Consider the following 19,045-nt stretch of genomic DNA (forward strand, 5'->3'; position numbering starts at 1 on the left):
CTGCAATTACTGAACAACAGGGAGCAGGAGAGGTATTTGGGGTGGAAGAGAGAAGGGGGGAGAGGTGAAAGAGAACCCCAGGAAGAGGCCTTGTTCTGCCCACACACCTGACTCTGTGTGTGTGTGTGTGTGTGTGTGTGTGTGTGTGTGTGTGTGTGTGTGTGTGTGTGTGTGTGTGTGTGTGTGTGTGTGTGTGTGTGTGTGTGTGTGTGTGTGTGTGTGTGTGTGAATGTGTATCTTTAAGAAAGCATGAACACAATGTTTTTATCCGTTTACTTTATTCTAAAAGAAACAGACAGGAGTATACTTTAAATGAGATGATACATACAGTAAAATAATAATATTAGATAAAGAAAATATATGGTAAATAAATGTATGCAACAGAAAAACATGTTTGACCTGATTACATTCCGCAAACTGGCCAATACAGGGCCTGTACAGGAGACAGTGCTTTGAGCACCTGGAGTACAGAACATCCTCCATAGTCAATAACAAAACATCTCTTCCATCCACACTAAATCATATTGGCACTTAACTAAACAGAATGCAGGTATAATATCCTCAATCCGGGATACAGTACATGTACTACTTCCAAACAGGCTCACAGCTTTGACAAGGTGTGCCTTCGCTTTCATCAGTTAGGGCGATTTACAAATCTGTGTTTCTGTTGTTTTTTAAGTGGTATACAAGCTACAGTACAGTAAACATCTATGTTCCGAGATAAAACTGCATGCAACAGTTTGTCTGAATGGTTCCTTTAATGCAAGAGAAAAAGACGAGCACGGATATGTTTTACAATACGGGTACAATATGCATCATCCATATAGGGTGTGACACTGCGGAATCCGTGTATAACAGTCAAAAACATACACACAGACACACGTTATAAGGCACTGCAGTAGAGCATATATGTAGCAGAAAGGCTGGAGGTGGTGGTATATGCACCTGGGCACTTCTGTGTAGTTGTACAGATTCAGCTTCACTCTCTCTCAATTATCCAAATAACAGTTATTTGTCATAGGTGAGCACGGACAATACCTGTGCATATTGCTGTAACAACACTCTACTATAGAAAAACCCTTCAATATTGCTTGTGTACAAAACAGATTCTAAAATACATTTAAACATTTAACACATGGGCATCTTTAAGAATGATAAAGTACTAGTTACCCATTTGGGTTGGTCTGGAGATGTATTACTTCAAAAGTGTATTCTGAGTTTATTTTTGTTACATTCTGAGTGTGTGTTTCCTATAGAGTGTCTTGTCTGCTTTTGTTTTCATTGAGACAGTCTTGTCTGTTTCTGTTAGACAGTGTCTTGCCTTTTGCCAACAATCTAACACATCGTGGGGCCAAAGGAGTTGCCCAAACTATAAGTATTCCTCCTTTTTCTCTGGTGGGGAACTTTTAACATTTGGTCTGCAATTTAAAAGAAAAAAACATGTTTCAGTAAATGTACACTTGTATTCTCAGAGAACAAAACCAAAAGGCACATTTCTACAAACCCAGAAATCATAGGATATCAGTGAAGCAGAAATCAACAAAACATGACACGACAAATCTTACTCATACAGTTAAAGTTCAGTAAATAAACGATAAATGGACATAATGGAGTTTCTAGTAAAGGGTTCACAAGATGAAATACAGTAATGCCGCCCCTCTAGTCTGAAAGGGGGGGTCTAACCACTTAACCATACTTCTCCTTTCAGAGTCCGTATTTACAAACAACCTCACGGGGGTGGGGGAAAGGAGAGTGGCAAGCTCTTAAAGTTGTGGCGGAAATTTTGTTGACCGATAACTTAATATCAGAGACAGATAAGGTGCAGACATTAAGGAAGGGAGTGTGGGGTTGGTGGGAATGTGGGGCTGGTGGGAGGGAGGTAGAGGGGTGCGACATATGCTATAGCGGAGAGACAAGGGTCCACATTTTGAATCTAGGAAGGAACAGGGAAAGGGGAAACAGTGAGCGTAACTCGGACAGTCCTCGAAAAAAGGCAGGGGGTGGTCAGTCAGGGAAACTAGTCTCACTCAACAACTCTGCCCTGAATTAGGGAAGAGAAGAAGACAGGCAGAGAAGAACAGCATTAGAGGAGAGGAGACGAGAGGGGAGAGAAAGACACATCAAAAACTCACTGATTCATCGTTACAAGCAGCTAGCTCTCTGGTGTTAGTGAGTGAATGAGTGCTTGATGCTACATGCTAGGTAAGGAAGAATGAAAAGAGGTGCTAGCCAGGCTTTCATTAGCTCTGTGGTTAATGAGTGAAGATGGTTGATTCTAGGTGCTCATGCAGTGTTTTTGAAAGTGAAAGCATGTCGGTGCTAAATTAAGAATTGGAGGATTAATGATGGAGAAGTTAGCGGAAGCTCGTCAGTCACAGCACACCGATCATTTGTTACGTCATGTGTTCTATGGCAGGAAATAGATCTGATATGAGGTCCGAATCTGTTGGGTTTATGATGGTTGGTTTTGTTTTGTTTGGAACCAGTTTGGTCGTGTTGGAACCAGAATCTTATTTGACAGCTAGTATATCTGACATTATTGTTGATATATCTAGTCACATGAGGCACACAGTAATAGTACTTTGGGAGGGGAGGTCTTAAAAAGAAGTTTCTGAACTTTTCTGGAAAATGTTGTAGGTGGTGGTTCAACATTTTATTGCTTATTTTGAAGACACATAAACATACTGTTCATGAAAGCAATATAAATAATTAAAAGTCCTGGTCAATAAACTAGCGTAGTACATATGTTTCACATCAGTTAGACCTACCTTAGGTACGCACATAAAGTAAATCAAAAAAACGTATTCAAATATTTCATTCTGTTATCTTTAAAGTGGGCTTTTAGGTAGTTTGGTCACGTTTGTCCTTTGGTATTGACTCTTAGAGGACATCTGCTGAAGATGGGCTCATAATGGTTTTAGCAGAAGTGGAGGAGGTCCTTCAAGACCTGTGTACCCCCATTCTGAGTACAATGGAACACTCCATACACAAAGGCTTTACCAAGAAGAGGGGCCAAACAACCAGAAAACGGGGGGCATTGAACGGTTCTTAGAAAAGTTAAATGGTTCTGTTATCGGAAGCCCGATGAACAAGGACTTTCACCCAAGTTAATGTATGTTGAAGAGCCATGATAAAGAGTCAGGAGTATTGGGTTGTGGATTGAAGCAGAGAAATGTGTAGGTTGAGTTGGCGTTCAGGGGGTCCAGATGGCCTGAGTAGAGGCTTAGAGAATGACTGCAGTTGCCTTGCATTAATTATTAGCATCAGAATATTTTTTTTAAATCCAGAGTAAGTACAACAAATCTAACGGAACTGCCCAAAAAGTAACTTGATATCACATTGACCATAGCTAATTATCTTATAGTGATCATAACTGGCTTTTACAGTAGCAGATAATTTCTGTATACTTTCAATTCAGGTGGCTAGATGGACATAGAATGGTATTTAGTAGCATAGAATAGAGTAGTATAAAATGGAACTTGAATGTCCATTGAAAATTAAGGTTTTCTTTAAGAGTTGTTTGTCTATAGAACACCAGAATAATAAACCCATGAGTTTAACTGAATCTAAGTTTTTTTTATAACAGTGGGTTTGTATAAGAGATCAGCCAGTGGTCCTTACCCCATTCAGTCTCTGAGATATATAACATGTGAATGATCGGTATTGTGTAGAGTTGGATGTGTTAACGAATGAAGCATGATGTTAAGGCATACAATAATGGCCATCTCTCTCTCGTTAAAACAACATTTCTGTTAGCTCACAACATATTCTACCTTTTCTTTACATCTGATTCGAACTGATGACCTCATAAGATGTTCAGAGGAATCATTTTGTGGAAACTGATTTCAATTCTAATCAGAAGGTTAGCCCTTTATATAATGTCATCAACTACATTCGATTGGAATGTTTAAGTGTTAAAGGCCACAATGCAACACACACACATACACACAGCTCCAACCAGGAAGCATAGGACATGCTAACCAAAGCCACGAAAAGACAAAACTGTATTTTTTTGGTATTTTTTCTTCGATCATATTTGTCCCACAATTTACCTTCAGGCATTATCTATGCCTCCTCTACACAGTAACTTACCTTGGCATTACTTTATTGGTTTGGTTTTAGTTTGCATAGAGGAAGACTGTTTTACAAATAGTTTTTTTATTCACGTCTATTTAAAGTGCAAAAACTGAATTATCAACTGTATCTTATAGTCAAATTCAGGAGGCTGTCTGTTATAAAGACAAACGTCCAGTATACGTTAAATAATGTTTAAGTAAGGGATAATCAACGAGGGAATATGCGTTCTATGGAAAATAATGAATGACGGGCAAGCGGAGTGGAACTGACCTTCCACAGAGTTGCATTATTTTCCAGACAACACATAGAACCCCGAGTTGGTTATGCCATTTGTACCATGGCTATAATTTACCACATTTACCACTAGAAATGTGTTCATTTGCCAGTAGAAATGTGTTCAAAATCTACTGAAGTAGCTACCAAGTTTACTAGATAGCGACTGTAGTTGCTGTGTTAACCAAACAAACAGACTTGCTAGTTTAGCTAACCAAACCATCAGTCCTAGCTTGCTATTATAAACATTTTATTCAACAATACCAATACTGTTTTCAATTCGACTTTTGCTTTCAAAAGCAGGTCAAATAAAACATGTAAAAATGAACTATAGCCATTGAATTCTACCGTGCAAATATACCGTGCATTATAGGGAAATAATGCATGCTCTAGAATCTCATTCAAGCCAATCAGAAAAGAGGATTCAACAATGCTATGGTATAATGTCTTTTAAGCCACATGACAGATTTTATTCACATAAAATGTTTAAAAGGTTAATTGAGCAAGATCACCATCCTGTCAATGACATGTATTGCAATAAAATATAAAAGTTTCCGCTCAACAATATGTTCTATAGAATAAATGTCATCCAAATTCTTAAGGGTTTCTAAAATCCAAAGGATAGTTGTTGGAGACTGTGTGCGTGTGTGTGCAAGTGTTTGTAAGCTTTACGTATGAGTAAAAGGAAAAAGGGTGAGGAGCAAAGAGTGGCCTCTGCTCTCTGTTTGTGTGGCTGCTGGGAGGTGTGCGGGGTTTACACGTACTCCCTGGCTGTGGATGGTTGTGATTGGCGGTAGTACTGCTGCCCTCGCCTCTCCTCATTGGAGCAGGAGCAACACAGGAAGGATCCGCCCAAAACAGTCAAGCTAGCCGCCGCCCATCCCACGAACAGGGCAGACCCAAACTCATACCTGTAGCGGAAATTGTCAAATGTCTCTTCAATATCGGTCTTTACAATGTTATAGACATGATATCTGAATCAGAGATTAACTGAGTGGTAGATACAGTGTGTGACCAGTGTGATAGGGTTACCTGGCATTGATTGGCGTGTTTGGGTTGAAGAACTGATAGGACACCTGAGTGGCGTACCAGGACACAGACACCATCGTGCACAGACCTGCAGAGACAGGGAGAGGGAGAGAGGGAGGATGGGGGGACAACATCAAATTATGACACTGAACACACACATGGACACACACATGGAAGCACACACACACACACATAGCAGTGAAACACTCTGTGTAATGACTCTGAGGTTGTTTTTCTATTTCTCTCAAGCTCATAGTTGTCTCTGAGGTCAGCGGAGCTTATCTGTCCAAAATCACCATTCCTGTTTACAGCTGGGACCCTAATTACCCAGAAAGCCCCTGGTGAGAGAATTTTGTCAGAGGAATGCAAGAAATTAATATACTCCAACAGTAAAAGAATAAACACCACTGAATATAGAGAGATAACAACCTACTGGTAACTGCCAAAACTAAAGGAAACACCAACATGAAGTGTTTTAATAGGGCGTTGGACCACCACGAGCCAGAATAGCTTCAATGCGCCTTGGCATAGATTCTGCCTGTTTCCTGAACTTAGTTGTAGGGATGCGACACCATTCTCCATGAGAAATTCCATAATTTGGTGTTTTGTTGATGATGGTGGAAAACATTGTCTCAGGCGTCACTCCAGAATCTCCCATAAGTGTTCAATTGGGTTGAGATCTGGTGACCGAGACACACCCACACCCACACCCTCTACGCCCCCTATGCTCCATTGAAACCCCTTTTTCAAAGTCAATACGATCTCTTCTTCTGGCCATGGTAGCCAAAATATTGGGCAACTGGGCATTTTTATACATGGCCCCAAGCATGATGAGATGTTAACTGCTTAATTAACTCAGGATCCATACCTGTGTGGAAGCACCTGCTTTCAATATACGTTTTATATATACACTGCTCAAAAAAATAAAGGGAACACTTAAACAACACAATGTAACTCCAAGTCAATCACACTTCTGTGAAATCAAACTGTCCACTTAGGAAGCAACACTGATTGACAATAAATTTCACATGCAAAAGTGCAAATGGAATAGACAACAGGTGGAAATTATAGGCAATAAGCAAGACACCCCCAATAAAGGAGTGGTTCTGCAGGTGGTGACCACAGACCACTTCTCAGTTCCTATGCTTCCTGGCTGATGTTTTGGTCACTTTTGAATGCTGGCGGTGCTTTCACTCTAGTGGTAGCATGAGAGTCTACAACCCACACAAGTGGCTCAGGTAGTGCAGCTCATCCAGGATGGCACATCAATGCGAGCTGTGGCAAGAAGGTTTGCTGTGTCTGTCAGCGTAGTGTCCAGAGCATGGAGGCGCTACCAGGAGACAGGCCAGTACATCAGGAGACGTGGAGGAGGCCGTAGGAGGGCAACAACCCAGCAGCAGGACCACTACCTCCACCTTTGTGCAAGGAGGAGCAGGAGGAGCACTGCCAGAGCCCTGCAAAAGGACCTCCAGTTGGCCACAAATGTGCATGTGTATGCTCAAACGGTCAGAAACCGACTCCATGAGAGTGGTATGAGGGCCCGACGTCCACAAGTGGGGGTTGTGCTTACAGCCCAACACCGTGCAGGATGTTTGGCATTTGCCAGAGAACACCAAGATTGGCAAATTTGCCACTGGCGCCCTGTGCTCTTCACAGATGAAAGCAGGTTCACACTGAGCACGTGACAGATGTGACAGAGTCTGGAGACGCCATGGAGAACGTTCTGCTGCCTGCAACATCCTCCAGCATGACCAGTTTGGCGGTGGGTCAGTCATGGTGTGGGGTGGCATTTCTTTGGGGGGCCGCACAGCCCTCCATGTGCTCGCCAGAGGTAGCCTGACTGCCATTAGATCCTCAGACCCCTTGTGAGACCATATGCTGGTGCGGTTGGCCCTGGGTTCCTCCTAATGCAAGACAATGCTAGACCTCATGTGGCTGGAGTGTGTCAGCAGTTCCTGCAAGAGGAAGGCATTGATGCTATGGACTGGCCCGCCCGTTCCCCAGACCTGAATCCAATTGAGCACATCTGGGACATCATGTCTCGCTCCATCCACCAACGCCACATTGCACCACAGACTGTCCAGGAGTTGGCGGATGCTTTAGTCCAGGTCTGGGAGGAGATCCCTCAGGAGACCATCCGCCACCTCATCAGGAGCATGCCCAGGCGTTGTAGGGAGGTCATACAGGCACGTGGAGGCCACACACACTACTGAGCCTCATTTTGACTTGTTTTAAGGACATTACATCAAAGTTGGATCAGCCTGTAGTGTGGTTTTCCACTTTAATTTTGAGTGTGACTCCAAATCCAGACCTCCATGGGTTGATAAATTGGATTTCTATTGATTATTTTTGTGTGATTTTGTTGTCAGCACATTCAACTATGTAAAGAAAAAAGTATTTAATAAGATTATTTCATTCATTCAGATCTAGGATGTGTTATTTTAGTGTTCCCTTTATTTTTTTGAGCAGTGTATATATATATATATAAAATATCCCTCATTTACTCAGGTGTTTCCTTTATTAGGGCAGTTACCTGTAATTGAGATTACAAATCACTGTAGTGCCTGAACCTTAAATTTGAAGAGTGGTACTTTGCCTGTATACATTTTCTAATAGCCTTTTAAGTTGTAAAGGAGTTTACAGTGCCCTCCACTAATATTGGCACCCTTGGTAAATATGAGCAAAATGGGCTGTGAAAGAAAATTCAGTATTGTTCATCCTCTTGGTCTTTCATTCAAAATATTCACGAAAATCTAACCTTCAATTGAAGTAAAATAGTTGCCGGAAATAATATGTTCTTATCATAAAAAAAATTTCTCAAATATATGTGTGCCACAATTATTGGCACCCCTTCATTCAATACTTTGTGCAACCTCCCTTTGCCAAGATAACAGTTCTGAGTCTTCTCCTGTAATGCCTAACGAGGTTGGAGAACACATTGCAAGGGATCTGAGAACATTCCTCCATACAGAATCTCTCCAGATCCTTCAGCTCTTCCCACATGTTTTCTATGGGGTTTAAGTCAGGGGGCTGGGATGGCCATGGCAAAACCTTGATTCTGTGGTCAGTGAACCATTTTTGTATTGATTTTAAGGTGTGCTTTGGATCATTGTCCTGCTGGAAGATCCAACCACGGCCCAGTTTAAGCTTCCTAGCAGAGGTTTTGATTTCATATCTGCTGGTACTTGATGGAGTCCATGACACCATGTACCCTAACAAGTTGTCCAGGGCCTTCGCAAGAAAAACAGCCCCACAACATCAAAGATCCACCACCATACTTCACAGCGGGGATGAAGTACTTTTCTGTATGGCTATCTGTTTGTATACGCCAAACACACCTCTGGTGTTTGTTTCCAAAAAGCTCTATTTTGGTCTCATCTTACCATAGAACCCGGTCCCATTGAAAGTTCCAGTAACGTTTGGCAAACTGTAGGCGCTTGAGTTTGTTGTTTGATGACAGCAAAGGATATTTTATGGCAACCTTCCCAAACAACTTGTGGTTATGTAGGTGGCGTCTGATCGTAGTTTTGGAGACTTTCTGACCCCAAGACCCAACTAACATCTGCAATTCTCCAGCTGTCATCCTTGGAGATTTTTTACTTGCCCCAGAATTGTGTTTGTTTCTTTAATCACATGACAGTCACATGATGGTCACCTTGCAGAAATCTCACCTGCGAGCAGGAAGAGGGCTCCTCCAGACACAGCTATGCGTCCCTTGGAGATGGGGTTGTTGTCGCCCACCTTAGTGCACTTCATCCCCACCACACTCACTATCATTCCTATGAAGCCCAGCAGCACGGACACCACCATAAGAGCACGACACGTCTGGATGTGAACTGTGGAGAGAGAGGGGGAGATGAGGACAGACAAAAAGTAGATGAAGGCAGAGAGATGGGAGAAAGAGGTTGGAGGGGTGAGAGGACAAAAAGAGGAGAGGGGGGAAACATGAGGGGGTGAAAAGGGAGGGAGCAGTGAGGGAGAATAAAGAAGGGAGGATGATAGCAGGGAGGGCAGATGGGGATGAAGAGGAGAAAGAAGGTGAATGGAATTATAGAAAGGAGGGAAGAAAGAGGGGCAGTTAGGGCAGTTTTGGTACAAACAGAATATCTACACACATTCATATAGAATATCGACACACAGGGTATATTCATATAGAATATCTACACACAGGGTATGTTCATATAGAATATCTACACACAGGGTATATTCATATAGAATATCTACACACAGGGTATATTCATATAGAATATCTACACACAGGGTATATTCATATAGAATATCTACACACAGGGTATATTCATATAGAATATCTACACACACAGTATATTCATATAGAATATCTACACACAGGGTATATTCATATAGAATATCTACACACAGGGTATATTCATATAGAATATCTACACACATGGTATATTCAGATAGAATATCAACACACAGGGTATATTCATATAGAATATTTACACACATGGTATATTCAGATAGAATATCTACACACAGGGTATATTAAAAAATAATATTTACACACAGGGTATATTCCTAGAGAATATCTACACACAGTGTATATTCAAATATATTATTTACACACAGGGTATATTCATATAGAATATCTACACACAGGGTATATTCATATAGAATATCTACACACAGGGTATATTCCTAGAGAATATCTACACACAGGGTATATTCATATATAATATCTACACACAGGGTATATTCATATAGAATATCTACACACACAGTATATTCATAAAGAATATTTACACACAGGGTGTATTCATATAGAATATCTATACAGGGGTGTTGACGCTCGAGATGTTCAATTGGGGCAGAACGGGAGTGGAAGAAAGTTAAGCCACGTTAGGATAGAAGGTATTCAGTGGGATTGCTGTGCAAAGCATCACTGGAAAAGAATCCAACCAAAACTATACTACAACCACCACATTGTAAATCAAAATGAAATCATAATTCAACTTCTTTACACAAAACTGGAGACAACAAAGACACACATTCTCCTTTCTTTGGCTCTTTTTTCTCCCTCTCTCTTTCTATCCACCTCTTTCTCTCTATCTCCCTATTGCTCTCTCCCTCTCTCTCTCTATCTTTCTCTGTCTTTCTTTCTATCTTTCTCTCTCTCTCACTATCTCTCTCTTTATGAACTCATTATGTTTCCCACTTCCATGTTCCAAAATGGGATAATAACAGCAGCCTTAGTCCAGAGTTTGACTTAACTGTCCCTCTTAATCATTCCAAATAACTCCACAGTGGTTTCACTGCTCAGAATTCCATGGATAACCCACACAGACATCAGTGCCCACATAACTCAGTGGGCGGGACATTTTACATCTTTACACACACACACACACACACACACACACACACACACACACACACACACACACACACACACACACACACACACACACACACACACACACACACACACACACTGAACTTATGGACACATTCTGTAGGAATAAATTACATACACACAAACATACACACTCATTTTCTGTTACACACACACACACAGTGTAGGAGGGCCTGTTTTACATGTTTCACACAGTGGGATTAGTGTGGCTTTGTCACAAAGCGGGATTGTTTTCACAGGGCTGTCGCCACCGCAATCAGACACTGTGGCCTGCAACACATACACTTACACAGCAGCCTTGAAAGAGACTACAAGGCTAACACAATATGAAGAGAACACTGGTACAAGACTCACACAGCAATAATACTCACACCAAGATCTAAAATCTATTCTAGCCTTTATCCAGGTTCACAGCTCAACATAAGATCAACTCTCTCACAACAAAACCCATATGCATGAACCACATGAACACATATCTACATCTTTACAGCAGACTAAATTACTATACATTATAGAATAGAATAGAATGGAATAGTAGAACTACATAGGATAATGTAATACTGACACTGACAGTATGAGAAAATGTACATCAAATAGAACTGAAGAACAATTAGTCTGTCCAGCAAACTTAAGTGTTACGTACAGTAATAATCTACTTTTATGATGGGAAAACACACTTGCACATTCATAGTTGGCAATAAATTACACTTCAGAACCTGATCTGAAAGGGGTAGTGATGGGCAGATGAGCTTTGAAGTTAGATTGATGTGTGGCAGGATCCGTTTGAAGGAGAATTGTAATGGTTTATGAGAGAATAAGCTTTTATTTTCTCTTTCTCCATTCTCCCTTTCATCCATTCTTTCCTTTTTAAAAGTGTGTGGGGAGTTTGGGCTGGCCCTACAGGGCACCACTCTGATCAATGGACTAACAGAGGAGTCAAGTGTGTGTGTGTGTGTGTGTGTGTGTGTGTGTGTGTGTGTGTGTGTGTGTGTGTGTGTGTGTGTGTGTGTGTGTGTGTGTGTGTGTGTGTGTGTGTGTGTGTGTGTGTGTGTGTGTGTGTGTATTCCTCCCACTATACTATATCCCATGCCAAGGCTGGCAGTGCCAAGCACAAGCTGGATGTGTGTGTGGATGTGGACGATGGACATTGTCCTTTGTGAAATCACTTGTGACTTCATACGTAACATTGGTTTGGCCACCACTAAAACAGAAAACTGTTTCAACAACTCCACCTTCATTCTATTCATGTAAATGTCAGTGTGACACATGCTTTGTGGAATAGTGTAAGCTAAGTTCAGGGGCACTGATATGTGGATGATGATTGTCATGTGAGCCTTCAGCATCAGATGCGTATTTTACATCTCTAGCACCGAACGGCCATATCAGCACTCCTGTCCAGTTGACAAGAAACAACACCACACTCGATCACGATAGAGGGAGAGAAGAGAGAGAGAGAGAGATCAATCACTAGAGAGAGAGAGAGAGAAATAGAAATAGAGAGAGAGATACTGGGGGGAGAGAGACAGGAAGATACTAGAGAGAGACAGAGAGAGAGAGAGAGATAGATATAGATGAGAGAGAAGGATAATGTGAATGTGTGCCAGTACATAGCTGCTACTAACTCTACTGATGTCCTCACAACGGGCAGCAGGGAAACTGGCGATGGGGCATGGTGTGATGTAAAGGGGGCTAGAAAATAAAGGAAAGCCGCACACTCTAAGAGCTCAGATGCAAAAATGTAATAACCAACGTTTCGACAGCGAAGCTGTCTTCATCAGGGTATCATGTAAAGGGGGGACATCAGACCATCCACCATTTCATCAGCATGTGTGGGCCGGGGGTCAGATATTCCACTGTAATATCCAGAGCTATAGAGAGTTCAGCAAACTATCCTCCATGTTGCCACCAAACATTCCTCAACAGTTCACATGTCTTACTAGAAAATATTTTAAATATCTTTAATGTCAATATCCTACCCTGAGATTCTAAATATCCAACCATGCCAGAGTCTGTGTATTCATAAGTCTGTAGTAGAGAGTGCTCTACGGTTTGGACTCACTGCAGTATTTAACACTAAGCTGACAAAAGAGAAAACTATCTTTGATCTTCACCTCAATGGGATCCCCCATTGGCAAAAAAACACAAATGTTACAGTAGCACAGTAACCTAGCTATACGGTGGACCTGGATGTATTTGCTTCATATGTCCCAGAGCCAGAGAGAGAGAGAGTGTTTGGCAATTACTCTGTCATCCAAAAAACATGATGTCACTGAAATGACATCACATGATTCCATGGCAGCCATTAGCATCTCCTATAAAATCTTGAGCCATAACAGCTCAGCGATCTCATCATGACTGGTTGAATAGAATGCTCAGAAGCAGCAATATGGCATCCCTCTAAAGTTGGCCAAAATCTACCTATATTGTCTTTTGACTCTGTTATGTCCTGTATAGCACTAGTGCTGGTGTGGTATTGTACACTGTCTAGTGCAGTACAGAGGTTTCATTACTGTAGAGCCCAGAGAACTGAGAGCTTGGGTGGGTTGTGACCAACACCGGGCAGTATCTGCCTCTGAGACTGAAACTGCAACAAGTAGAAGAAGAACTGTTCCTTCAGCACCACTGTTCAGACTAGAATGAAACTGTGGCTCAGTTGGTAGAGCATGGTGTATGCAATGCTCAGGGTTGTGGGTTTGATTCCCATGGGGGGCCAGTACAAAAATGCATGAAATGAAATGTATGCATTCACTACTGTAAGTCACTCTGGATAAGAGCATCTGCTAAATGACTCAAATGTAAGATTCCCCGGGACCTGTACAGTATGTAGTATCCATCTTTTTGTCAGTCTAGTGTCCAGACCTTGTCATAAGTCTCCCAGAACAGCTTCGATATGATAATTATCGAAGCTGAAGCTGAAAAAGTCCATCAGCTTCCACTGCAGTGCTTTGGTACACTCCAACAACACAGTCTGCTGAACATTTAGTCCTCATCACATGTTCCTCATGCTGTGTAGTGAAGGAGAAGGATTAATTTAGTACACTATATTAATAAAAGACACCTGCAGGAACTGCCTAACAAACACACACACACACCAGACGTTCAACTCCAGTACCCATGCTCGAGCACACACAGACACACACCAGACGTTTAACTCCAGTACCCATGCTCGAGCACACACAGACACACACCAGACGTTCAACTCCAGTACCCATGCTCGAGCACACACAGACACACACCAGACGTTCAACTCCAGTACCCATGCTCGAGCACACACAGACACACACCAGACGTTCAACTCCAGTACCCATGCTCGAGCACACACAGACACACACCAGACGTTCAACTCCAGTACCCATGCTCGAGCACACACAGACACACACCAGACGTTCAACTCCAGTACCCATGCTCGAGCACACACAGACACACACCAGACGTTCAACTCCAGTACCCATGCTCGAGCACACATAGACACACACCAGACGTTCAACTCCAGTACCCATGCTCGAGCACACATAGACACACACCAGACGTTCAACTCCAGTACCCATGCTCGAGCACACAGACACACACACCAGACGTTCAACTCCAGTACCCATGCTCGAGCACACAGACACACACCAGACGTTCAACTCCAGTACCCATGCTCGAGCACACAGACACACACCAGACGTTCAACTCCAGTACCCATGCTCGAGCACACATAGACACACACACCAGACGTTCAAATCCAGTACCCATGCTCGATCACACATAGACACACACCAGACGTTCAACTCCAGTACCCATGCTCGAGCACACAGACACACATAAACACCTTGCATCCAAGACCAGTACTGAGCTTGACCTTACCTTAACAGAGAGAGAGATTTTGGAATTAAAGACCATGAGTTCACTCGACAGTGGAATAGAGTGAGTACGTTCCAAATGATCCATTTCAGTAGCATAATCTCTTAGCCTGGTTACCTGACCTACCCTCAACAACATGCCTTGCTTGACAAGACAGCAACAAGTAGCAGAAACACAGGTTAAACTTATCAAGAGTTGGTACCAAAATATGTGATGCTGTTTGCTCACACTTGCTCATTGTCCACTCACACACACACACACACACACACACACACACACACACACACACACACACACACACACACACACACACACACACACACACACACACACACACACACACACACAGGGTGTGTTAGGGCCAGAGAGGAACAATGCGTGTGTGTGGGGAAGACAGAGTGCATTCTGAGAATATCTCTGGTGTATGGCTCAACACTGGGCTTTTCTTCTCCAAACAACCACTATTCATCACAGGGACAATACTCTGTTTTTATTACGCCGATGAGCCAAAGGAGATGTAAAATCCAGCTCACCCTCACAGCGAAAGCCACAGAAAATGTTTTGAAATAATTAATTGCACAGTGGCCAAACATGACCAAAATGCTCGGTTTGTTGTTTTGGGGCGGTGTGCGTCACAGGGATTAACTTGGGCATCCATGTTTCTTAATCAACCACAAAGAAAAACAGAAAACTCCAAAGGGTGACAACCATTGTTTGCCTGAATTACAGACAAATTAACTGACCAAGTCCTCCCCCTGTAACCTTCCATTAGTAATTCTAATGTGGTAATCAGTAGAAACAATAGACAGGTGAATTCATGTAAATGACCTGTCATCAGTTATGAGTCGGTAGGTCTACTCTAAACAGCTTGGAGATGACAGGAGCCTCATATTCAGGCATAATTTATGCCTGAACCCCATATTCCTCTCTCTCTCTCTCTCTGTCTCTCTCACTCTCTCTCTCTCTCTCACTCTTTTTTTTCTCTCTCTCTCTCCCTTTCTCTCTCTCTCTCCCTTTCTCTCTTTCTCTCTTTCTTCTATTTCTTTTTTGATCCCTCTCCCTCTCTTTCCCTCTCTCTCCCTTTTCTTCTCCCCCTCTCTCCCTCCATCTGTCTCTTAATTAAACATGTCAACAGCAGCATTTTTTGTCTGATTAATTTATGCCTGACTTTAATGTGTCCCAGACAGATGGATTAATTAGATTGTTTTGTCTTGTGTTTATGCATTTAGTTGCTGAATCATACAATAAGTTCAATTGACAATAGGATCATGCTGTTACTAGAAAAATACCCTCTATAAATCAACACAGTTAATGGCCCATGTTGCGAATTGGGTAAACAGATTGTTTATAAGAGAGTCAGCAGCTTTAAGGCATCTCATAGTGACCAACTCTACTGACAGATTATAACTGTCCACACACAGGCATCTAAGACTGCTCTGAATAACATTCTCATTCAACCCAATGTATAAGGAAGGTGATAGGGCTCGTTAGTAGCCCTATCTGGACGTACAGAGACCTCAACCCACACATCCTTAATCTCCTCCTTCAACAAGACGCTGCACCTCAGTTTGAAGACTCAAATTGTAGCCTTTTGTGTACTTGAACGTGTGTAAAAGCCTTTAATTCGCCACGTAATGCCATTAAGTGTTCTCTGGTCTGATGTGCTGTGTACCTGTCTGTCACTCCACAATTCTCTTTGTAAAATGATGTCCAATTAGTTATATAGTCCGGAAATTGCTTAAAAACCATGAAACTTTTCAACTGTATAAATTCGCTGGCCGACTACGAGAGATTCAAACTGTGGCAGTTAGAGAGAAAGAGAGTGCCAACAGCCAAAAAAGAAACAGGGAGAAAAAGAGTGAGAGAGAGAGAAAGAGAGGATTCTTTCAGTGATGCAATGCTGAGGCAGAGAGTTGGAGAGAAGGTGAGAGGAAAGATAGAAGTCGAGTTTAAGGATAGAAAGCAAGATTATGACAGGTTGCAAGTGGATGAGTGACCTTTGCGATGTCCTACTCACCGTCCAGTGATAGCATGGAGTCAAACACCTTGCATTGCACCTGTCCCGTACTCTGTGAGGCACAGCTCATCCACAGGCCTTCGTAGAGCCCCACGGCCGTGATGATGGCGTCGCCCGCGTACGAAGACTGCTTCCACTGGGGCAGCACAGTGGTGGAGATAATGCCTATCCAACCACCCAATGCCAGGAAGTAACCTAGCAACTGGAAACCCGAGTTCGCCATCCTGTCTTTTTGTCTATCTGTTTCTGTCTGTCTCTAGACTTGTTATTCTCTCTCTTACCCTCTGTGCTCTTCTGGGCTTTTCTGAAATTTGTTTTTCTTTCTTACTAAATGTATACCTTTCTTTCCTTTCTATGTATCTGTCCTATTTCTGTGCTCCTTCTCTTTGGTGAATATTTTGACTTCTTCAGAATACCTGTAGCAGTCGTCGTGTAGCGCAGTGCTTCCACAAAGAAGCAGTACTGTAGGCAGGACGGAACACAGAACTCTCACAACTCCTGTTGTCTCTCAGATTAACAGAAGCACAGAACCAAAAGTCAAACACCACTTTACAAACAATCCAGATTTCAATACAACCCCAGGGGTTCTGTCAGTGGTCGTTCTCCTTTCTCTCTCTTCCTATGGTCTCCTTCTTGGTCACTGTCCGGTCCCTCTGAGCATCTCCTTCTCTCTGCGCTCTCTCACACATCTGGTGATCTACCCTCTCTTTCTCTCTTTTCCTCTTTTTCTCTCTCTTTCTCCAGTTGGAGATGTGTGTGTGTCCGGGTCTTGGGGTTGACCAGACTGCTGTTCGCTGGTTGTCCGGGGGGATCAGGTTGTCAGGCTCGGTCACTGGGCTCACTGGGTTGCCTCAGATACTGCATGGTTTCTCCTTACTCTCTCTCTCTCTCTCTCTTTCTCTCATCAACAATCTCTCTGCATGCTCCGTACTCTGAGGGCTGAACGATGGATAAGAAAAATAAGAAGAAAAAAAATGAAAAAGTTTATGCACACAAAAAGCCCCTGACAGGCTGGGCACAGAGTGGGCCAAGAGCTGAGCTCTGATTGGCTCTTTCAGTGTTCTAGGTACAACCAATGGGAGGAGGAAAGGAGAGGCGACAGGATGGGGGGATAAATAAAGAGAGATGGGGGAGAGGGAGAGAGAGAGAGAGAGAGAGAGAGAGAGAGAGTAGACTTTTTATGTTCAATATTATTCATGTTATGGAAAGTCTATAATGATACGACTAGGAGAAATGAAAAAGTACACATTTCTGTAAGTTGTCTTTACATTCTGTTGTGTGTTGTTTTGTCGTGTTGTTAGTTGTTGTCTGGTCTACCAGATGTTAGATGCTGTATGTGTCGACCCTGTAAATGTTTGAACCCTTTTCAAAATCAGCACCGTAAACTGACAATCACACATAAATCAGCATTAAACTGAGAAGCGTGTGAGAATGACATGTCACATCCAGACAACTACTCCAGAAATGATGGGCTGGCCCACCAAAGGTCTTCCCATCCCCATTGAAACCTGCACAATCGAGTCCCCGGAATGGGAGGGGAGGGAGGAGGGAGGGAGGGAGGAGGGAGGGAGGGAGGGAGGGAGGGAGGGAGGGAGGGAGGGAGGGAGGGAGGGAGGGAGGGAGGGAGGGAGGGACAGAGTATTTCTTTCATGAATGTTTGATGTTATGTCTGGCCTACACCATGTCATTCACCATATCACAGTGCATGTTCTTGCATGTAAAGCAAATATCTGTGAAAATCAAACAATACAGGAATATCTAATATACTCTAGCATTGGAGACCAGGTACAGTAATATGTGTCTAACACTTTAGTCTAGGTAGAGTTTGCAGATTGCATCTTGAAACTTGAATTGTGACTTTTGGGCACATGAGAACATGTGTGTGTCTGAATGTCAATACTAAGGTTTCCCTTTGGAATTGTGTTATTCAATTCAACATAGTTCATTTGAATCCAATACACCCCAATTAGATGGTCTACACACTGTCTGGGAAACATTTTTAAAAATTGAATCTCTAAGAGAAATCTCACATCCCCTCCATCTCACACACATATGACCCCCCCCCCCCACACAAAACACTGTCTCTATATCCACACACCACACACAAACACACAGACACACACTCCCTCTTACCAACTTTAAAAGACTCAGGGGTCATTGAGACAGGCTGGGGCCATGGGGATTGGTTGATCTCACAGTGGGGAGGAGTTCATCACCCAGATAGTCATTAACTTGACCACAAGACCAGATGCAACCCAAACATAGACTCACTCACACACACACACTCCCCTCCTTGTTCTTTTTACCCCATGTTTACATTTGAGTCTAGCCACTGAAGTGTGCAGCTTTGGATGGACAAACACCCTCTCACCCCACTCTCTCTTTCTTCCTTTTCCTTGGCCCCCTGATCATCCCTCTGTTCACACCTATAA

General features: G+C 42.7%; 1 protein-coding gene across 2 annotated transcripts; it reads right to left on the bottom strand.

The window, feature by feature from the left end:
- Window positions 1–261: 261 nt before the first annotated feature.
- Window positions 262–17,603, bottom strand: LOC106583106 (claudin-19). 2 transcript variants are annotated; one of them, XM_014166929.2, is made up of 5 exons: window positions 16,614–17,603; window positions 9,051–9,215; window positions 5,383–5,467; window positions 5,115–5,261; window positions 262–1,418 (listed from the first exon to the last, which is right to left on the bottom strand). In XM_014166929.2, exons 1-5 carry the CDS (start codon window positions 16,834–16,836, stop codon window positions 1,370–1,372), a joined length of 669 nt encoding a protein of 222 aa, XP_014022404.1. In that variant the 5' UTR covers window positions 16,837–17,603; the 3' UTR covers window positions 262–1,369. The 2 variants fall into 2 exon arrangements, with proteins under 2 accessions (XP_014022404.1, XP_014022405.1); XM_014166930.2 differs by having other exon boundaries at window positions 262–2,041; window positions 16,614–17,600.
- Window positions 17,604–19,045: the final 1,442 nt, after the last annotated feature.

The sequence above is a fragment of the Salmo salar genome, chromosome ssa22, assembly GCF_905237065.1.
Source record: "Salmo salar chromosome ssa22, Ssal_v3.1, whole genome shotgun sequence".
Classification (NCBI taxonomy): domain Eukaryota; kingdom Metazoa; phylum Chordata; class Actinopteri; order Salmoniformes; family Salmonidae; genus Salmo; species Salmo salar.